This window comes from Piliocolobus tephrosceles, chromosome 6 (genome assembly GCF_002776525.5).
Source record: "Piliocolobus tephrosceles isolate RC106 chromosome 6, ASM277652v3, whole genome shotgun sequence".
NCBI classification, from domain to species: Eukaryota; Metazoa; Chordata; class Mammalia; order Primates; family Cercopithecidae; genus Piliocolobus; species Piliocolobus tephrosceles.
The window spans coordinates 128410852-128434207 of NC_045439.1; the positions used below are offsets into that span (position 1 = coordinate 128410852).

The 23356-nt window shown below is 48.2% G+C and overlaps 1 protein-coding gene across 2 annotated transcripts in view; it reads left to right on the plus strand.

The window, feature by feature from the left end:
* ADAMTS17 (ADAM metallopeptidase with thrombospondin type 1 motif 17) overlaps positions 1-23356 on the plus strand; it is a 361470-nt gene that overhangs the window by 215624 nt on the left and 122490 nt on the right. For both annotated transcript variants that reach the window (XM_023193603.1, XM_023193604.2), the window contains exons 13-14: positions 9797-9963; positions 17705-17832. In XM_023193603.1, the coding sequence (XP_023049371.1) occupies positions 9797-9963; positions 17705-17832 (295 nt within the window). The remainder of the gene's footprint in view (positions 1-9796; positions 9964-17704; positions 17833-23356) is intronic.

The following is a 23356-nucleotide window of genomic DNA, read 5'->3' on the forward strand; positions in this document are numbered from 1 at the left end:
TCTCTGCAATACCAGTGCCTCCAAAACACATCCCTAATATCATTTTTTCACTGAAACACAAAGGTGATCATAAACGATTAGGCCAAAAGTGGCAGACCGCCAGGTAGGCCTCATTCCCTTGTATCATCTCCCCTCACTGAGGCCCAGATGCTATGAATGGCCACATGAGGCCCATCTGTCACCTGTCGTGCCTGCCCTTCTCCAGCAAGGCAACAGCTCACAGCCTGGGGTTCTCGGCATCACCTTGAGAACAAGCTTCAACACAGAACCCAGCCTTGTTTTTCCCCAGTAAGAGAAGTGATACCTTTTTGCTCTTTATAATATTGGTAGTCTGTTCAATCTTTAGCAGTGACAGTGTAGCTCTGTTTTCTGTTGTAAATGAAAACAACATGCTCCTTTTTCCCATGTAGTTTCCTATGGAGTTTCTCGCCTCCATGGATCCAGCCCAGGTGAATGGGACGAGGCGGGACAGGCCTTGGGTGGGTGGATTAGCAACCGTCTTGGGGGCTTCCCAAAGTGACGCAGGATGTGGGCATGTTTTATGAAGTCCAGGCTGCAGCCTCCAGCGTGCTTCTGCAGGATGCCCTGATGTGGTGATTGTTACAAAGCACAGCTGACCAGAGCCTCAGAGCCAAGCTCTGACGAAAACAATGTCCTCTCCCCATCTTACTCCTTAAATCACCAGGCCTCCTGCCTCGAGATTTCACAAGGATGTCCCAATCTCACTGCTATGTAGGTCTCAGGCTTGGAACGCTTCCACGACCCCCTCCTCACCCCCTTCACTTTATATTCCTGGCTCCACTCCCTGTCTTCTGCAGCTGGTTTATTCACTGTCCAAAAATACTGGCGAGAGAGTCCCCCCACACACAATTATTTTTTTTAGTCTTGGTCTTCACAGCTCTCGGAATTTTTATTTTTTGCTAGCTGATGCGGAGGCCTTAGGGACCATCCGTGTTTCCAAACCAGCTTCCTAGGTCCATCCTTTCCTGCCATAATTTATGTTGCTGTTGGTGGGAGTTACGTCAAAAGACTACAAGGTAGAAAATGCATCTCTAATTCACCTTCTGTTACCCCTGGACAGTTTGTGTGCAGGGAAGAGCTGGGGAGGGAGGGGAGAGAAAGGCTCAGATGCACTTGTGTGAAAAGCCAGCTGCATCCCAGCAGGTGCAGCGCGGGCAGGTGAGTGGAGTGTGGAGCTGGGATACAGCAGGGTCACCATGAGATGCAGCCCATGTGCACCAGAAAGGGAGAGGAAGGCAGCTAGCCTGCTAACACGGTGGGAGGACGGCTTGTGTAAAGTTATGTGCCTGTAATTGGTTTTTGCTTCCACAGTGAAACCCCATCTGTGTGCTTTTGATGTGCCAGCGACCTGGCATTCATATGGATAATTTTTAAAAATTCAAGTATCTACACTGAAGCATAAGTTACATGTGTTACTTGGACACCTTTCAGAGGAGGCCTTAAAACTGGCATGTCTGCTGCCATGAGGGTGCGTTAGCAGCTCGGCAGCCCTTCTGAAACCATATGGCTTTGCCCTGCTCCCTTCTCAGAGCTCACAGAGCCAGGGCCTACCAGGGCAGAGGCCAGAACTACCAGCTTTCTACTGAGCACCCTGTGTCTCTGGATGGTGAAGCTGGTCCAAACTGCTGTTGTGACTTTATCTTCTGGTCTGTCTTCATTTAACACAGCAAACCTGAAAATAAAAAGTGGCATCTTTCTCTTCCAGCCTATGTCGATTCTACCTGTCCATCAACTCTCAAAGAAAGGGACAAATGTTCTGCCATGTGATCCTGTTGATCTCAGCAAACCTTCTCTGCCCTGTGCTTATGTCTATCAAGGCACTGAGGACCACCTCAGCAGGAGATGGTCCTTGTTCTGCAGGTGCTTGGGAAAATTTGTGGTAGAGCTGTCCTTTCTCTCCACACTTTCAGTCTCTCACCAAAGCCTCTCTATCTTACTCTTTTGCTTATTTTTAAATAAACTTATGAAGGTAGAATATACAAAGAAGCACAGCTCCGTGCACAGTATTGCTCCTCATGGTCGAGCGTGTGTGTTGGGGCGCACGTGCAGATATGTGTCGGTGCAGTAGGAGGGCAGTTGCTGGCCCCTGGGGTGCGCATGTGTGACTACATAACAGGTGCCAGCTTTGCAGAATGGCCGTGCCATCTCCATTGCCGTGGCTGTGGTGGCTTTCTACTTGCCCCATGTCTCCACTGACGCCGGTGTTGTCAGTAATTCTCTCTGGTTTTGGCCATTCTGATGCATGTGTAGCCGTAACTGGCTGGGGAATTGGTAGTTTCATCATCAACAGTGAGGCTGAACATCCGTCTGTTTCCTTATTTCCATTTGAATATCCTTTTCCTGTGAAGTACTCACGCAAGCCATTTGGTTTTGTATCTAAGCTTCTATTTCATTCATGTTTAGGAGTCCTAGAACAGGCCTGGCACAGTGGCTCATGCCTATAATCCCAGCACTTTGGGATGCCAAGGTGGCTGGATCACCTGAGGCCAGGAGTTCATGACCAGCCTGGCCAATGTGGCGAGACCCCATCTCTACTAAAAATACAAAAATGTTAGCTGGGCATGGTGGCGCACACCTGTAATCTTAGCTACTCAGGAGGCTGAGGCACAAGAATCGCTTGAACCCAGGAGGTGGAGGTTGCAGTGAGCCGAGATCTTACCACTGCACTCCAGCCTAGATGACAGGGCAAGACTCTGTAAAAAAAAAAAAAAAAAAAAAAAAAAAAAAGGCCTAGAACAGAAAAACTAGAAACTGTTGATTGATAGTAAAAATTCAAATTTAAAAACTCATCACACCCCGATGACTGGTCGGTGAGTCAGGCTGTCCTTCAGGCCTCGTGGTGGCCAGTGGGCAGCCCCTCCCAGAGGCAGGGCGCCTGTTCCTGCTGGGTTCAGGAGCTCTTGCACGCTACATTTCTTCTCTCCACCTCTTGCTCGTCAGCCAAGTGGTTATGTCGCCTGTTGGAGAGTTGGTTTCCTCACCCAAAGAATGCAGTCAGGAGCACCTTCTGAGTCTGTGTGTGGATTGAATGAAGTAATGGTTAGAAGGGCCAGCAAAGTGGGAGCCCTCTGGGCATGTTGGCTGTTTTATGATCACTGTTTATGTGAAAGTGCCTCTTTCCTTGAAGTTTCTTCCCGGTCCTCAGGGATCAGTCCTCATTTCAGGATGAGATTGCAACTTGCTGGCTTTCCCCTGGAGGCCTCATGGGACCTCGGAGCCTTGTGATGGAGCCTGGCAGGCCTGCGCCTTCCCGCCCTCACAGGAGAGGCTGAGGGAAAGACCAGACCCACCTTCAGCTCCTAGGAAGGGATAACTCTATTATGAATCTCTTATATTAACTGTTCTTTATTTTAGCCATGCCAAGCTGGCTTTCTGTCATTTTAGTCTCCCTAGATGTGTTTTGTTTTTCTCCTTACTGTGTAGCTCAGAGCAACTTCCAGAGTGAATAATAGCCCTGCCCTCTGCTCCTGAGACTGACTGTGTGAGGGTGGTTTCTCCATTCGCTTCTGGGGATTTGGTCCCCTGCTGCACTTGCTGGCCCCACACACTGTCTCCTGAAGCCCCCATGTCCACACAATCTAAGCTTCATCCACCCAGCCCAGTGTGGGGTCCTTGGGAAAGTTGGGGTCTCCTTCAAGTCCTCCCCTAGAACTTGTGTCAGGAAGCCATCTGTGGAAACTCTGCTAGCCATACCCTCCCCCGCAAGGATTCTCCTTCTGTCTTCTCTATGCCACAGATGGAGGGTGCCCCTTTCTGTTGTCTCAGGACCAATGTACAGTTTACTCTTGAATAACATGAGTGTGAACTGTGCAGGTCCACTTATACATGGGTTTTATTCTGTCTCTGCTACTCCTGAGACAGCAAGATCACCCCTCCTCTTCCTCAGCCTACTTAATGTGAAGATGATAAGGATGAAGGCCTTTATGATGATCCACTTCCACTTACTGAGTAGGAAATATATTTTCTCTTCCTTATGATTTTCTTAACCTTTTCTCTAGCCGACTTTACTATAAGAATATAGTATGAAATACATGTAACCTACAAAACAGGTTAATTTATGTGATCAGTAAGACTTCCAGTCAATAATAGTCTATTAATAGTTAAGCTTTTGGGGTGTTAAAAGTTGTGGATTTTCTACATGTGAAGGATCAGCATTTCTAACCCCCATATTGTTCAGAGGTCAGCTGCACATGCAGGAGGCCCTCACTAATGTAACTATAGAGGCCCTGTGTTATAGAGACAGTCATAAAAATGAAGGACCGCATGCAGGGTCCTGCCACATAGCAATTGGGAATTATTTAGGTAGCAAATCATGCACCTGGTGGATTACTTCTCTCCTTTCTCATGTTGTTCAAAATAATGACTTAAATAAAACTGAAGAAAATCAATTCCTTTGGTCATATTTTTTAATCAGGGGAAGTTTAAGGAAGTATTAGCTATAACAGGTGGTTGGAGTAATGGGAACTTACTAAGAGGTAAAGAGAACTCTAAGGAATACAGGAAGACAAGATACAGGTAGCATCCAGTGTCTTTAAGTCTGAGGCAGAGCACCCAAGGAAGGAACAGATCTGTATGACAGGGACCCACACACAGCTACTGTGAAGGACAGACAGTAGCTGCTACCACAGTTTCATCCAGGGATGAAATGCCTTGGACCTTGTTAGAGAGGGTCTACCTGGGGTCCACTGAATGAGGGAGAGGCTTGTAGAGGTTCTGTACTGGTGGCACTCTCTGGGAAGTCACACTTAGTGTGTGAGGGAAAGGTTCCAAGGGAGGAAACTGCATCTCAAACCAGGATAGGAATCTATCCAAAAAGTTGGTGTGCTTGAAAGCTACCCATTGGAGTATAGGAGAATGCTGCCCACATGGAGGTGGAATGCATCACAGGCCACTAAAGAAGCATGCTGAGAGAAGCCACATACCAGAACCAGGGAGAAAAGCCTGTTCCTCCTCCATTCAGGTTACATCTAGTGTCTTTTCGTTTGAACTTGAAGGACTCCCTTTAGCATTTATTGTAATGCAGGTCTAGTGGCAACAAGCTTTCTCCATTTTTTGTTTATCTGGGAATGTCTTAATATCCACCTTGATTTTTGAGGGACAGTTATATGGATATAGAATTCTTGGTTGACAATTCTATTCTTAGGCACTTTAACTATGTAAGCACACTTCTTTTTGGCCTTCAAGGTTTCTGGTGAGAAATTGGCTAATAATCTTGTTGAAGAGCCCTTGTATGGGATGTGTCACTTTTCTCTTGGTGCTTTCAAGGTTCTCTCTTTGTCTTTTGGCAGTTTAATTATAATGTGTCTTAGTATGGGTCCTTGTATCCTACTTGGAATTTCTCAAGCTTCTTGGATTTGTAGAGTCACGTCTTTCTTCACATTTGGAAAGTTTCAGCCATTATTTCTTCAAATAATCTCTAACCCCTTTCTCCCTTTTTTTCTCCTGAGACTTGCATAGTGCATACATTGATCCACTTGATGGTGTCCCACAGATTATCTCTGCTTGCTTTTCTACATTTTTTTTTTCTTTTTACTTCTCAGACTCAGCAATTTCAATTGTCCTGTATTCAAGTTTGCTAATTCTTTCTTCTGCCTGCTAAAATCTGCCCTAAACTGGTGGATTTTTCATATCAGTTCTTATACTTTCAATTCCAAAATTTATCTTTGTTTCCTTAATTTCCATATCTTTATTGATATTCCCATTTTGTTTACAGATTGTCTTCCTGACTCTATCTGTGCCTTCATTTGGTTCCTGAGCATTTTTAAGACAGTTGTTTTAAAGTATTTGTCTAGCAAGGCCAACATCTAGATTTCCTCAGGGACAGGTTCTGCCAATATATTTTGTTCTTTTGAATGAACCATACTTTCCTGTTTCTTTGTATGCCTTGTGATGTTTTCATTAAAAACTAGACATTCAAATCTTAGAATGTGGTAACTCTAGAAATAGGTTCTACCCATTCTCCAGGGTGTTTTGTTTTGTTTTATGACTTAGTGGTATCCCTGGATCAGGAATCAACCTGAAGTGAAAGCTTAAGGTCTTATCAGGTCTTGTTTGAGCCTGTATCTTTTCCTAGCAATTTCTGGTGACTTTCTAAGTTCTCCTAGATGAAGTTGTTTTTAAATGTCTTTGTGCTTAAATTTCTGGCTCCTCAAAGGAAAAAGGAGGGAAATCCCCTGGAAGCCACTTCACCTGGTGGAGGTTACAACAATGTCAGCCATCTTCTGCATCTGCACCTTAACAACTGAAAGTAGCAATCAGCAGTCAGAACACAGAAATCAGATATTTGGAAGATGTGGTCCTTATTGCTCACCCTGACTCCAGAAAGTTGCACCAGGAGCACAGACATAGCTGTCTGCCTTGGAGTGAAGGATGGGCAGTAACTGTTACCACACTAAAGGCTGAAATTGAGCAAAATTAACTGAAATTGACCTGGCTTTCCCCTGGAAGCTGCAAGCTTTCAAGTAGACTGCAGAGTTTCACAATAGTTTGTTTCTTCAGATAGTTTTTGCCAGTATGATTATTGTGTGGATTCAGAAATGGATTCCTGGTGCTTCCTCCTCAGCTGTCTTTCCTGACATCATTCCCTCTGTTGGTCATTTTAAGACAAGCTCTGATAATATAGTTCAACTCAGTTTACTACTTATTGAAGACCATCCTGTGCAATGCTCTCTGCTGAGAACACAGAACCCAGATATTTGGAAGATAAGATCCTTCCAAATAAGAGGAACAGGAGGAAGACAGCTCTCCATTTCATAAGGTTGGTGGTAAGCAGCATAGCAGAAACCCAAACAAGATTTGGAGATACTCTAGATAGGAAGGAAAAATAGGGTGGAGGTGACCTCAAAGATGGACAGAGGGTTAGGAGGTGGGAAGTGGGGATTATGGGGTCTGTGAGCTAGATGAGGGGCCACATAGAGACTGCCTGTTGGAGAAGTTGTCAGGGAGAAGCAGCAGCATAAGCAGATCTGGAGGGAGGTGTGCCAAGGCACGTGTCGTATCCCATGGGCTCCACCTCCAGACCCACTTTCTTCTCGATCCAGTTCTCTTACATCATATCACATCACATCTCCTCTCCACCTCCTCACTGTCAGGGGTAAAGGTAATTGTTGTATGTGGGTTAGGCAGATGTAAAACTGGAGAAATCAGCTACTGGAAAGGGAGGAAACTGAAGCGTTAAAGGAAACTCAATAACAACTTAGGAAGTTAATCACATGATGTTCACCAATCGCAGTCTATACTCAAGTGTGTAGGAAATGTAGCTTCCTTTATTCTTCTACAAACCCACCTAATTTGTATTTTTATACTCCCTTCCAGTCCATGTTGTGTTCCTCATGACTTCAGTGTCTGCCCTGCTTTCTCTGAGTCTGCATCTAAGTTCCATGAGGAGCATCTGGTCCCTGTGTTGTCTGATTCCTTAGTTTCCTGGGGCTGCCATAACAAAGGACCCCCAACCAGGTGGCTTCAACAACTGAAAGTTATTGTACGATCCTGGAGGCTGGAAGTCCAAATCAGGGTGTCGACAGGGTTGGTTTCTCCTGAGCAATGTGAGGGAGAGTCTGTTCCAGGCCTCTCTCCCAGCTTCTGGTGGCTTGCTGGCAATCTTTGGAGTATAGAAGGATTATCCCAGTCTCTGCTTTCATCTTCTCATGGTGTTCTCCCTTTGTGTATGTGTGTGTGTGTGTGTGTGTGTGTGTGTGTGTGTGTGTGTGTGTGTACCTCCAGATGTCCTCTTTTTATAAGGACACTTCATATTGGATTAGGGGCTCAACCTACTCTAGTATGGCCTCATTTTAACTAATTTTTTCTGTGTCCTGTTGGCCCTATTTCCAAATCCGGTTGCACTCTGAGGCACCAGAGGTTAGGACCTCTGCATAGAGTTTTGTGGGCCTAGTTCAGCCTGAAACGTTGTGCCATGCGGCATCTGCTGCCTCTCTTGTTCCTTCTCTGGCGCCCGCTTGTGGGGACTCACTTATTGCCAGGGTGATGTTTTTCCTGCTGATACATGTAGCTCTTGGGGGCCAGCCCCTTTCTGCTCCTTCCACACCGTGCTTCGTTGCACAGGATTTGATTCATTCTGTCTGCCAGTGGTACCTGGGCCAGGGTTCCTGGGGAGGCTGCTGAGGCCCCTTCTGCCTAAACATACCAAGCAATCATTTCTCTGAAACTGATGCCTCCCTTGCTTTCTAGACAGGAAGCAGAACACAAGGCCTCTCTTTTCTCAGATTCCATTAACCTTCTGGAGGTTTAGCTGTTGCCTAACTTGAAGACCAGCAGAGCTCAGGGCCCCACTATGGGGCCACCAGTAGGTTTAATCTCTCTAGATCTCTTCTTCTCCTGGGGAAGGGAATTGTTTTCTGGTGTGTATGAGGTAGACAGAAGTATGAAAGGGGCCTTTCTCATCAGGATATTTTCTCCAAGACATCTGTGTAAACCAGGAGCTGGCAAACTTAAGGCCCATGGGCCACATCTGGCTTACCACCAGGTGTTTGATAAAGTTTTATTGGGACACAGCCATGCCTGTTCTTTTACATGTTATCTCTAGCTGCTTTTGTGCTACAGTGGCAGTTGAGTGATGGGAGACTGTATGGCCCACAAAACCAAAAATATTCACTATCTGGCCCTTCACAGAAACAGCTTTTCAACTCCTGGTTGAAGACCTTTGTGACACAAAAGCCCAAAGATTTCTGCCCTCTTCTGCTGTTATATCTCTCCCCTAAAGCAACAATCGCAGGGTGGCCTTGCTCTCTGAACATGAAAAATGACAAAGGAAGAAAAAGAATTACACAACATGAAATGAATAATGTGTCGAGATGACATTTGGCCAACAGGTGTGTGTGATTTGTGGGAATTCATTGAGCAGAACAGTTTGGATGTGTGCCCTTTTCTTTCTTTCGTAGGCTGAATTTCAATAAAAAGTGTTGGGAATGGGAGTGGATAAGAAATCTTATTCCATCATGATGACCTTGGCATCATGGAAATGAATGGAACCAGTGAGGTTGCCCAGGCCTGAGTCCTCCAAGGACACCCTGGGGCCTTGCAGAAGCACAGGGCAGAGCCATGCTTTGGCCAGCCAGGCCCTCACACGTGTAGACTTGGCCAGTGAACACAGCCTGGGTCTCCAGAATGGCTTAAAACCCCAGCCTTGGCACAGAGCATCTAGGACCCAAGACCACAGCATTGACCATGTGTGGTCTCACACCTGCCTAGGTAAAGGTAGCCCAGCCCGGATCTAACTGGTCTCCACTCAAAGCCCATGAGCAGGTGAACTCATTGTTCTTATTCTTTTCATTATAAAGTAAACGAGCTATGTATTTACTCATCCTGAAACTTAACCTCCAGAGTATACCTGAGGACCATTTACAGGTCTTCATGTCAGAGAAGATCCCTGCAGAACGCGCACACACACACACACACACACAAACACACACACACTCCAAAAATGTCCTTTGGGTTTTCAGTGTTACCCATGGCCAAATTTTAAGTTCAGATCAGATGAAGGACGCAATGGGTAGATCCTGCTGAACTGATACTCACTGCCTTCTCTTTCCGTATGATCTTGATTTGCAGTTCTCAGATGCACCTTTCAGAGGGTTCACTTAAACATGCCGGCAATGTGGGTCTGGGCTTGTGGGCATTTGGTCTGTAACAGCAGAGAGGGGGTGGCTTTGGAAACCTTGCCCTGCCCTCCCCTCTCCTGGCGAGAGAGACAGAAACACCGCTCTCCTGCTCTTTAGTCACACCATCTGGTTAATGCAGACCTTCGTCTTCCTTCTAGCCCTGGGCCTGGAGGCACACACTGCCTGGGTGCCAGTGTGGAACACGCGGTCTGCGAGAACCTGCCCTGCCCCAAGGGTCTGCCCAGCTTCCGGGACCAGCAGTGCCAGGCGCACGACCGGCTGAGCACCAAGAAGAAAGGCCTGCTGACAGCTGTGGTGGTTGATGGTAAAGGCATATGGCATGTCCTTGCATGGCAACCTCCTATCCTCCCCGAGGAATATACAAACCACCTAGGGAAGCCGGGGAGCATCCCTTTCCCAAACCAACCCAGCAAGACACTCCAGTCCTCTGCCCAAGTGAGCTGCAGCCCAACTTTGTAAGTTGTGGGGTTGACCTTGAATGATCCAAGTCTCTGAGATGTTCCAACTGCAGCTGTTGAAGCAGGCAGCAGGCCAGGTGCATCCTGCAACCCCATTTGTAGCGAGGAGGCTGTCCTGGCATCCTGCCCCTGGCGCCATGTGTAGAGGGACCCAGGATAAGCTGAGGAGACCGAGGCTTTACAGGAGCATCCCAGTGTGTTGGTGTGGCTGCTATCTGGCTTTACACTGTGGATGCTTCCCTGTATTGCTTCTCTTGGTTTATTTTGTATTGGCTCTTAATTCTTGGCTAGGATGTTGGGGGACATTTTGAGAATAGTTTACAACTTGGGAAAGATGATAATAAGCACAGGCCACATTTTCTTTCCAAGAGCTTTCTCCTGAATCAAGAGGCTCTGCCCCATTGGGCCACTGCCAGCTTTTCCAGTAGCTGATGAAACTAGGTGGTGTGTCATGTATACATTTGTAATGTCCGCTTAATTAATGTCCTTAATAGATAAGGACACCCCAGGGCCCGCTTCAGGATTGTTGTTGTTTTTTTCTTTTTTCATCTAAAACTGTTCTTCTTTAGGAAACAAGACTTTGTGTTATAATGATGACATATGAGCCCGTTTATCGGTATGTCATGTACAAGACACAAGTTAGCTCTACATACATTGTTTCATTTAATACTCAAAACAAGCTGTGCAGAAGATCAGAGGGAATGAGGTTACAGGACACCTCTAAGCGCCTGCAGCCGACAAGAGGCCAGGGCGGGAGCTGACCCCAGTTCCAGAGCAGCTGACTCACAGAAAATAGGCAGCTATCGTCTGGCTTCCAACACTTGAAGAAGACAGACAGCATGACTTCATGGGTGTGGAGTGAGGGAGCTTGAAGAAGAACTCAAGAAACTGGGTCTGATTTTTAGACAGCCTCAAAAATGTTTTGCAGAAGAATGACGTTTGGATGCCAGGTCTTTTGTTTCTTCCCTGTGATGGGAAGAGCCTTTGAAATCTGCATTCGGTGGTCTGCAATTACAAGTTCAAGTGTGCATAGCTGTGTGAAGGTAGGCCCAGGCATCTCTGGAATAGCAGCCTCAGATCTGCAGCTTTTAGTCTAACAGCCTGACCCATCCTCTTTGAGGTGACTCGTAAAGCAACATGTGATGCTCTAAACTGTAGCAGATAACACTAGCCCACTCAAATGAGGACTCATTTAAAAGTATTGGGGAGCCCCTGTCATTCTCCTTTTTAGAAAAGAAACCACCTTCGGGGACTGTGTAATGTAGCTGTGCCATCAGCTCGCCAGCAGAATTCAAGAGAAACATGGCCTCTGCACACTGAACTTTCCCTGCAGATGAGGGAGAGAGGAGACCTGCCCTCCTAAAAAAAAACGAGTGTGACTAGAGCCATGCGCTTGCACGTGGACCTTTGCCTCTCTCTGCCTGGCCATGAATCGGATGCAGGAGGTGTCAGGAGGCAGCAGGAGATTTCCCACTGTGTCAGGCACACCCAGACCCCTAATTAGAAGCGAGAGAGCTGCCATTTGGTTCCCATGAGAAGCAGCCTTGAATCCGAACCTTCAGCTTTCCCCAGCATGCCAGATAAAGATGCTTTTAGACCTCTTTACTGTCCGCTCCCACTTTGCAGGAGCAAGAAGAGGTCAGGTCTGGGACAGATTCGCGCTCTTCAAATTTCAGCTCAACTTTGTGCACCAAGTTGTTCTTTCCCTGGTTGCCTGCTTCAGTTTTCAATGCTCCTGTCTCATTTATTCAACACAGAAATCCCACTTAAATGTCTGTTTTTCCACAGTTTTCTCCAAGTCCAGATTAAACTTCTGTTTTCCTTCTGACCGCTTTTGGATGGCTGGACTCTTTGGTTGCCTTATCACCACAGTGGCTGGGACTTCAGTCTGCCCAGATCCTCCACCCAGGAAGCCTTGCGGTGTGGCTGTTTGGGGAGCTGCTTGGATTGGGAATGTGACCTTTCACCCACTTACTTTCTGTTTCTCTCTGCCTAAGTCATAAGTTATTGTCACTAGAGTGCCACCACGGAGCGGCCCTGTTTGATAAGGACAGCTAACAGGCAGTAAGTATGTGGCGTTTGAAGGAGAGACCCCACGCTCGGAGCTTTGCACAGGTAGCTCAACACGTCCTCCTCTGGGTTAGAATCGCCCTGACTTCTTGCATCTGCAGTTTCATTTCTCTCTCGAATACAAACAAAAGCCAGCACTTTTAAAAGGAGCATTTCCTAAAGGGCAAAAGCAAAATAATAAAGGGCCAATTTAGAAGGCAGGAGGAGAATACGGATTATAAGTGTTCCTCTGAAAACCCCATGTATAAAAGGCACAGTTCTAGCTGAGCCATGATAGGAACGATTCCTGTGGTTGGGCTCCGGGCTCTTCTGAAGCCCATTATGACTGCCCTATTCATAGCAGTGCTATCGCTGCGGAATTCTTTGGCGAGTGACGCACAGTTCAAGAGAAGGGAAGCTATATTTTTTTCTTTTTTTTCTCTCCCTTTTTTAAAAAGAAAAAGGAATTCTTGCAGAGGTAGATTTTCCAAGCGAGGATTCAGGACCACAAATCCATCCCACCTCCAAAAGAAGACAAAGACCCTCCTTAGAAAATATTTGTAAGTGGAAAAGCCTTTAGACAGAAACCCATTGAGATGGCCCACTGCCAAACCCACCCTGTTTCTGCTTTTCCCGTGGAATCTCATTGAAGTGGAAATCTTCAAGAGTTCAGTCCTCCCTGCCCAGGCCAGCAGGCCGCGGGCCCACTGAAGTGTCGGAGAGCTTGGCAAAGGCTGCGTCTGGACGTGGCTGTGCGTTCCCAGCTCCTCCCGCCTGGCACAGCAGAACCCCCCAGGTCTGAGCCTCTGTGGGGATGAAGGGCGTGATGGTTAGGACTCTCTGACTCCAGCTCCGCCAAACCAGCTGGGGCTGCTTAATGAAAAGGAGGGAAGCTGTTGCAAAGCTGAAGATGTCAGGACCTTAGCTCGGTGGTCTCTGCAGCTTGTGTTTGGCAGTCACACCCCCATGCACCCACTGCACTGGCTTTCTCAGAACTTGTCCACGTGCAAGCTGGCAGGGTAGCCCACGGCACCTCTTATGTAAATCCACATCCCATATCCAGATCCTTTTGGGACACATACATTTCAGGTTGCAGAGCATTTTATGTGTTCAAAAGGTAATAATGGTGCACCAACCAAATATTTGTATCACTGGTGGGCTCCCAGGAAAGCACCCCATAGTCAGACACGTGGGTCTGTCCACCAGGTAACCTCATTAAGGGGGATACTAACACTACCAAGAGCTCACATCAGTCCAGGCTGGTTTTGCTGCCAGATGTGTTTGCCACAAATGGAAGAGAACACTTACAGTTTTCGGAGCTTTTTGGATTTCTGAATTACATATAAAGGAGTATAGCTTTCTTTGGGATCCATCAAGCATGAGCAGACATGACTTCTCTGCATCTGAATTTCACTACTGAGTTGCCAGGAAAGAGACAAGGGATAGGCCAGCTACGGACAGGCGCTCACTGCTGGTCAAATCCACAGAGGCCTGTGTGCCGGGGACTGATGAGGGGGCCAGGGTGGGCAGCTTTGGGAACAGGAGTCTGAGTAGCCCCTTCAGCATGTGTCCCCCACAGAGGACCAGTGAGAACTTGGATGAGTGCTGTGGTTAACTCAAAATAAAGCAATGTCTCCACCATACTAAGACCTTCTAACTGCTGGCCTAGAGAGAGAGAGAGCAGTGAGACTACTGAGAACCACGAGTGTCTTCTGCACTGCAGAGGAATGTTTCAAACCGCCAGTGGGCACATGAGACCATGTGGCTCCCAAGCTTCTGAGCCCATCTTCCCTGCCCTGCTTGTGACCTCCTCCAGCCAAGCAGAAGTCCTAATGCCAGGTAGGCCAGCAGGAAGCCAGACTGGCTCCAGGCTTTGCAGCATCAGTCAGAATTGCATCTCAGCACATACCAGCCATGCAGATGGCACGTTCCAAGCTTCCTTCCTTCAAGTGTGTGGTTGTATAACTTTTAAGAAAATGTGATCTCCTTCTGTACTACTGGGAATGTAAGAGTGTTGATACTGTGCCCAAAGCTGAATCCCACCACCTCATGTTATTTATTGGGGCCTTGTTCCTGGAGATTAATCTCCCACCTAAGGCAGCCTGGAGGGAAATAGAGAATTTTGAGGAATTCTGAGCCGCCTCCTCACATTTTAAAAACCTTATCCTTTGGGAGATCATTCCATATAGTTTGCTAGAGGTGTGGGTACCCTGAATTCCAAGCAGAGCCCTCAAAGAGAAGATGGACAAATGGAGAGTTCTGACTGAGCACAGAAAGGAAGCCCCACCTCTAGACTCTGTTCTGGAGCCCGAGTGTCCCCAGCTGTCCAAGCTGTGGAGGGCAGTGTCTGCATGTGAGAGAGTTGCATGCAGGTGGAGCTGAGCGTTCCTTCCTGCGAGGCTCATGGCCAGCATCCCTTCAGCTGAGGTTGGCCTTCCTGCTTTGCAGAGTCCACATTTCTCTGCTCACCCTAAAGAGTCCAGAAAAACAGCCTTCATCCTTTTCAATCTGGCCTTTCTAACTTGCCTGAAAAACAGCCTCTGCTTTTCTACCCAAGTCCCACTTCCACTTCTGCTCAAATCAGAGGATACACCCAGAAGCCAGAAACATGCATGAAACTGATGATTTGTTTTTAGCAATGCTACTTTGCTCTTGATAATTTTGGCCTTAGTAGTTCTCAGTTTAGAGAGGAAATTGCGATGATGGAAAAAGAACCAGGCTGGAGCCAAGAGGCTGGGGCGTGGCCCACCAACTGCAGACAGTTGAGCACTTTCTGTGAGCCCTGTGTGTATGTCTGTATAATGGAATGATGACAGCACCCACCTGAAATGAATAGACAGTACTTAGCATGCTGCCTGGAACACAGTGATAGTAAATATCATTTATGATTTCATCATCCTTAAGACTGTTGAACAATTCACCTCAAAGCTCAATTACTCCCAGTACTGAGTCTGCATTTCAGTCTGAAGGCAATTAAAATCCACTTCAGCCAAGGGACCCTTGCTTTCAGTGAAACAGTAGAGGCAGCCCAGTATGTGGAGTAGACCCCACGCTGGGGGCTGTGTTGCTCTGTGTCTCCCACCAGCTCCCCAAGATGCTTGGGGAACCTCAGGGCCCCAGAGGGTACCTCAGTGACCCTGTCAAGCAAGCTCCCGCAAGCTAATCTCAGTGTACGTCTCCATCTTCCAGAGTTCTCCTTCCACCAGCCACCTCCTGAGGTCCTTCCCTGCAAATGGAAGGACAGCTGCCCCTAGCCTGCCAGCACAGGAAATGAGTCATTCCTTCCAGGCTGCACCCAGCCCTCCGACAGCTCCCATCAGACCTGTCACATGTGGCTTCATCCTGGATTTGCTATGCACTTGTCCATGAGCCCACTGGGGCCTTCAGAAACAAACATCACGTGTCTGTCTTTCCCCAGAAATGCCCCCAGCATGCCTTGTACGAGGGAGGGGCTCAGTCCCTGCTTGGTGAATGGATATATGGTGAGGCATCATTACTCTGGTGACCTGGGAAGCTTAAGATCGCCAGTCTACTCTCGAGCAGGTGTTTTCCCCCACAGCTAACTGGAAGAACTGAGTGAAGCATTTCCACCACACTCCTGGAGCTTCTTTCCAGTGCTGTAAGACAAGATTTCCTACAGCGCCTGCTGAGCAGCAGAGCTTCGTGGGACAGAAGGCCTGGAAGGCGACCGAACACAGGGGTGGTTTAGTCCTCCAATCACGAGACAGCACATCTTCCCTGACGAGAACTCTGCAGGTGGGATGCCAAGGTCCTCCGAGGCCAGGTCAGCTCAGAAGCCTCTCTCTGTCCCTGTTCTTGCTAGCCCCAGGCCACCAGAAGGACCCACTGAGGAGGCCTGGTGGAGAAGACAAAAAGCAAGGAGGATGAAGGTCTTTGACTCTCCCCCTGTGCAAAGTAACCACATAGATAGCATTAGGGTAAGGTGACTGAGAAAAAGAGAGAGGGGAAAAAATGCATTCCTCTTGCTCAGTTACTTACAGAAGAACAAAATCTACTAAACGTATTTGTTCAAAAATATATACTGAGTCTTACCAGGCACAGTGGCTCATGCCTGTAATACCAGCACTTTGGGAGGCGGAGGTGGGCGAATCACGAGGTCAGGAAATCGAGACCATCCTGGCTAACACATTGAAACCCCGTCTCTACTAAAAATACAAGAATTAGCTGGGCATGGTGGCGGGCAACTGTAGTCCCACCTACTTGGGAGGCTGAGGCAGGAGAATGGTGCGAACCCGGGAGGCGGAGCTTGCAGTGAGCTGAGATTGCGCCACTGCACTCCAGCCTGGGCAACAGAGCAAGACTCTGTCTCAAAAAACCAAATTCTATATGTGTATATACACACACACACACACACACACACACACACAGACACACACACATACATATATGTGTATATATGTATATGTATGTGTGTATATATGTATACATATACATATATACACACACACACACTGAGTCTTTCTGTGAGCCAGGTCCTGGGCCTAGTGTGGGGACAAAAAAATGAAAGCTTAAGTCCCCTGCCCTCTGAGAGCTCACAGACTCAGCATTACTTCAATCTGAAGATGATTAAAAGTCATCCCTCTCACACTCCTTCAGCAGTGGGACCTGCCTTATAATAAATCCCTTCATTTATGGGAGGTGCCCAAACAATTCTAGGACAACAGGCAGATGCTGGCGCTTTAATGGAGGTGTGTGCACAGTGCGTGTAGAGATGCTAGTCCTACCCCACGTCAGAGCTGGCGTGAGGGAAGAGCTGCAGGGTGGAAGCTTCCAGGGCAGTAGAAGGCAAGGTGCTGAGAGGGATTTCCAGGCAGAGAGAGCATCCTGGGCAAAGACTGGGGAGCTGGGCGTGTTCTGGGAGGTCACGAGTTTTTAGGAGCAGGGGAAACCCAGGTTTCCATCCTGGCTGAGTGCACATGCGGCTCATATAAGTTGTCCTAGCGTCCCACATGTCCTCTTTGTCCCCCTTACTCCCACTCACTTCCTTCTGGGATCTCCGTGCCCCATAGCACAGCTCTGCAACTGTCACCCAGCAGCTAGGGGAGCACTAAAGCTCTTACCAAAGCTACTGTCATGGAGACCCTTGGAGCCACTCCCCCGACTCGGAGCCATTCTCGTTCACCTTCCCCTCCCCCTCCCTTCGCACCCCTGCTATAAGAGTGGCTCCGCTCACCCTTGACGTGTATTCAATGTAGAGATTAGCACACAACTATTCCTTTGTTCAGCCGGATATATTTGATGCCTTAAGGGAAAGGAAATGCTGTATCGTTGCAAAGGATAGAGAGATGAGAAAAGGCAACCCCACAGAGCTCAGACCTGCGCTGTCATTCCCGAGGCTGTGGGTCTTTTTCCACTTGCTGTTTAGAGGAGCTGGAGCCTGTACCTGAGCTCATGCACCTTTATTGACTTGTGCCGACCTCTCTTCCTCAGGGATTCCCACTGCCCACATGTACCTGCGCCCTGCATGGCCCACACACACCTTCCCATGTCAACGTCCCCCAACCTTTCCCTCCTCAGATAAGCCATGTGAACTCTACTGCTCACCCCTCGGGAAGGAGTCCCCACTGCTGGTGGCCGACAGGGTCCTGGACGGCACACCCTGCGGGCCCTACGAGACTGATCTCTGCGTGCACGGCAAGTGCCAGGTGACGTACTTCTTCAGTCCTTGGTGGGGCTTTGGAGAGGAGACTCTCTCTCCCCAGACAGGGAGTGGGGTAGAGCAGAGGTCTCAGGAGGCCTCGGGGAGTGGATTTTCTTAGGAAGGCACCCAGCGATGCCGCCTCCTGCAGCCAGTGTTGCCTGGCGCACCACCCCAGCTCAGTAATGACTGAGCGCTAGGCCAACAAGGAGTGGAAGTGGCTGAAAGAACAGGCGCAACATATTCTAAGACTGAAAATTGCTTTAGACATCATGACTAAGACGAAGGTAGGCAGGGTACTAAGATGCACCTAAAGGATGTCTGCACAGGCCAGGCTCTGTTTAGTGCAAAAGAGACGGCGGAACTGAGCCAATTCCTGTGCAGGTAACGCCAGGCAGATAGATGCGCCCAGCTGTCGGGGAGCACCCATCTACTGGTATATAGTCCCAAAGGCATTGAGGGCTGGGTGGCCATGACTGATAAAAATCATTTGAGAAAAGAAAGAGACGCTGGGTGTGGTGGCTCACGCCTGTAATCCCATCACTTTGGGAGGCCGAGGCAGGAGGATCATAAGGCCAGGAGTTGCCTGGTCAACATGGTGAAACTCTGTCTCTACTAAAAATACAAAAATAAATCAGCTGGGCGTGGTGGTGCACACTTGTAACCCCAGCTACTTGGGAAGCTGAGGCAGGAGAATTGCTTGAACCTGGGAGGCGGAGGTTGCAGTGAGCTGAGATTGTGCCACTGCCCTCCAGCCTGGGCAACAGAGCAAGACTCCGTCTCATCAAAAAAGAAAAAAAGAAAAAGAGGGAGGGAACACGAGACGAAGGAAGGAAGCTTGGCCTTCACCTATATTAACCCTGCCCAAGCTGGGGGCCACCTGTAGCCCTTAACCTCCCCAGCTGGGGCTCCTGGCCTGGGTGGGGTAGCAGAGGTGACTCCGTGCTCCCATTTTGTCCCTCAGAATGAGCACCTCCTGAGGTGGTACAGCAGCTGGGATAGGGGGTGGGTGTCAAGAAGCTATGTATTTTCCATGCCTAGAGGGGTGTGACACCTCACTTATGCCACAGGCACCATACTCTCTGATGACTTGGGTCAATCTGGGCGTGTTGTGAGAGAGCCCCAGCATCTTAGCTTGGGCGTCTGTAATGATGCACCATACACCAGGCAGCTTATGAACAACTGACATGTATTACTCATAGTTCTGGAAGCTGGGAAGTCCAAGATTGAGGCATTGAGGCACGGGCAGATTTGGGATCTGATGAGGGGTTGCTTATCATAGACAGCGTTTCTTGCTGTGTCCTCGCGTGGTGGAAGGGGCTGGGGAGCTCTCTTGTGAGTCTCTTTCATGAGGGCCCTGATCCTGTTCTTGAGGGTTCTGCCCTCATGTCCCAGTCACCTCCCAAAAGATCCCACCTCCTAACACCATCACCTTGAGGGGTGATGATTCAACATATGGATTTGAGGAGACACAAACATTCAGACCACAGCACCCAGGGAGCCCTCTGCCCTCGCCACACACACCTGTTCCCGTCATCTTATGGCCATGTTCCCTCAACTGTGTCCTCCACTGGGGAGCCCACCAAGAGCTAGTGACGATGGCAGCTCCTGATGTCTGGAGCAGGCAGATCAGTGACAGGATCACCATGCATTGCCCTCATGGAACTGTGGCTGAGCCAGATGCTGGCTTCCAGGTGTCCGGTCCACTTGCCCATGTGGACAGCAGATCCGCTTATGCTCTTTGCTTGCTCAGTGCCTAGCAGAGTGCATAGGCATCAATATTTTAGTGTGCGTGACAAACAGAACAAGAGGGAAGCAAGGCATAAAGGCAGACACAGAGACAACTTCCAGGGTGATTGCTGCAGCAAACTGTTTCAACCCAAACAGATGTTTTTTTCCTGCTAAGGCCAAATCAGTCTGAAAGTGGGATTTTTCAGGGAAAAGTTTGACAAGACCCAGACTCCTTTGGCACTGCCTGGCTGTGTTATCAAATACAGATAAGTGTGGGTGATAAGCGCCTGGTGCCCGAGGGTCTTGGCACAGCAGCCTCACAGGGAGGGAGGCAGTGATGAGTGGTTGAGCTGGCCCCTCCTGGCTGCTTCCTTTTAACAAACAGTGTCCAAGGCCCTGCCCCTCAGGCGGTATGAACAAAGCCCTTATCGTTGTTACTGAAATGAGGCATTGCTAATGGTTCTTGGTGAACTTCTAACCAGCCAAGTGCAGGGCTGGTGTCCTTCCTAAATTACACACTCGCACAGACCATCCTGCTCAATTACTTAACGTTCCTCCCAAGTTAGAGTTCTTGCACCCTTTAGAGCAGCACCAGCCAAGCCACCCCCAACCTCTGCCAGCATCTTCTGCAGCGGTCTTGCCAATGGGGAGGCATTTCTAAGAATCCTGAAATTCTCTAGCCAGTGGGGTCTGTGTTACTGGCTGGACATAGTTTCTGCTCTGTGTGATCTGTGCCAATGGGGCCCATCCATGACTTTGGGTTTAATCATAGCCTTTTCAACTAGTGGATGTTCTCCATACTATGACAATGAAACCTTTAGTCAGTGAAATCAAAGACAAGATGCTGTTCAAGGCATTTGAATGGCCTAAGTCTGTAGTCATCAGGATACCATTGAGCCCAACCCTGTTCTGCACTTGGATGTTATCCTAGTCAATTCAGGCTGCTCTAACAAATACACTAGACTGGGTAGCTTATAAGCAACAGACATTTATTTCTCAACGTTCTGGAGGCTGGAAATCCAACATCTAGGGGCTGGTGTCATTCGGTTCTGGTGAAGGCCCACTTTCATGCTGTAGACTGCTGCCACTCTGTGTCCTCACATGGCATAAAGAGAGCTAGTATCCAGGCATGGTGGTGCAGGCCTGTAGTCCTAGCTACTCTGGAGGCTGAGGTGGGAGGATCACTTGAGCCTGAGAGGCAGAGGTTGCAGTGAACCAAGATTGTGCCACTGCACTCTAGCCTGGGTGACAGAGGGAGAGGATATCTTAAAAAAAAAAAAAAAAAAAAAGGCCGGCCACGGTGGCTCAAGCCTGTAATCCCAGCACTTTGGGAGGCCGAGACGGGCAGATCACGAGGTCAGGAGATCGAGACCATCCTGGCTAACCCGGTGAAACCCCGTCTCTACTGAAAAATACAAAAAACAACTAGCCGGGCGAGGTGGCGGGCGCCTGTGGTCCCAGCTACTCGGGAGGCTGAGGCAGGAGAATGGCGTAAACCCGGGAGGCAGAGCTTGCAGTGAGCTGAGATCCGGCCACTGGACTCCAGCCTGGGCGGCAGAGCGAGACTCCGTCTCAAAAAAAAAAAAATGCTTTTCTTGAGGCCAGGTGTGGTGACTCACACCTGTAATCCCAGCACTTTGGGAGGCTGAGGCGGGCAGATCACTGGAGGTCAGGAGTTCTAAGACCAGCCCAGCCAACATGGTGAAACTCCGTATCTACTAAAAATACAAAAAAATTAGCTGGGTGTGGTGACGGGCGCCTGTAATCCCAGCTACTCAGGAGGCTAAAGCAGGAGAATTGCTTGTACCCGGAAGGTGGAGGATGCAGTGAGCCAAGATTATACCATTGCACTCCAGCCTGGGCGACAGAGTGAGATTCCATCTCAAAAAAATAAAAATAAGAGAGATAGCTAGCTCCCTAGCCTCTTCTTACAAAGGCACCAACACATTCATGAGCTCTATCCCTTCTTGACCTAATCACCTCCCAGAGGCTTCACTCCCAAATACTATCACGTTGCTATGAACAGTTCAATTTATGAATTCTAGAAGACACGAACATCCAGTCCATTGCAGATGTGATGGGAGTGACATTGGGGTGCACGCCTTCCTGTTCCCAAATGGCACTACATCCCCAGGACCAGCCCCAGTCTATCTCCAGTGCCTCCACCATTGTCATCATCACTACAAGAATCGGCTGGCGCCTGCACTGCGCCTCACATTAATCAAGTAGAGTCACCGGGGTGCGCAGGTGCAGATGGAGGCACCTTTCATGATGCTCGATGGTGGTCTCTTGTTCCTCGGTAGCCTTACCCTGCCACTGCAGGGACCCTGCCTGCCAGTTCTCGAAAGCACCATCTCCCAGGTAGCTGCACCCTGGTAACCCACTGCCTCCAGGCAGTCCACCAGTCTTTACAAAAGAGCCACCATCCTGACGGGTGGCAACAGCACCTGCCTGCATGCACTTCTCCAGGTTAAAACCCTGAGAAACAACTTGCTTTCTGAAGGAAGTTAAAAAGCCATCTGCTATTGGTTTAACAGTACTTTCTTCAAACAGATACTGTAAAGATTAACCTCAGCCCACTCTTAAATCGATGCTCACAAAACTCCAAATTATTAGTCATAGTTAATGAACTTTTATAAAAATTGAGCATTCTTAAATAAGATCACAAATTCAATTCAAATATAGTACTTATGTCTTGTTGCAGTAACTGCCAAGATGGAACATTCTGGATTCCTGTGGCGTTTGTGAATGCATAAAGCAAGAAAAAAATGGTTAAGAAAAATAATAGTAATTGTAATTTTAAAATCTCAGGGGCCTAATGAGTGGAGAGTCTGTATCTATTCATTGGTAATAATTGTCTAATTACAACGGATTAAACATACAAATCACCCACATTTTATGCGAGACAGCACTCACAGAAATATTGCTGCGGTTTGCCTACTAGCGTTTCCCTCTCTTTCCCCTTCAGCTATAAATTGTGCTATTTTGGGGTAACAGACGGCATTCTGGGAAATGTCAAGGAACGTAGTAACTAGTTGGTAGGGGATGAGAGACTTCAAAATGGCATTTTGAGTAGATTCCACTACGCTTCAAATAGCAGGCTGATTCAAACCATAACATGAAACATGGAAATACCATTTTATTCTGTTTTTATGAGGACTGAATTAAGTTTCATTTCAGTGAGTCACAAATTACTTAACATGCTGAAATTAAACTTAACGGCACTCATAAAATTGGGAGGGAATTGGGGGAAGTAACACAAACATTGTGTATTTTTCAGCAAGCCCCTATAAACCAAGAGTCCCATCATTAATGATTCCTACTGTTGGCCTCCAGAAGGAAAGAAACTGGGATAATAAGTCTCTGATACACAACTGCATCTGGAGCTGCTGACATGCAAAGAGTGAGTCCAGCTGACACACGGCCTTGCCCGTTGGACGGTGGACAGACCCAAATGTACCTGAGACCCAGCTATGCTTGCCTTACTGGTTTGTGCACACTTGCAGCCAACATTCTCCAATTCAGTTCCTACTTGCTTGGTATTGTAATTTGTATACATATCCTGGGCTTGATGAATACCGAGCCAAAACACCTTCAGGGCCTGTTGACTTTCAGTGGAGGAATCGCATCTGATTAATCTGTGCTTCCCTATACCCTGGCCTAGAGGAAAGCCTTTAATTGCATATTGAAAGAAGACACCAGGTGCAGTGGCTAACAACTCTAATCCCAACAGTTTGAGAGGCCAAGGTGGGCGGGTCACCTGAGGTCAGGAGTTCAAGACCAGCCTGGCCAATATGGTG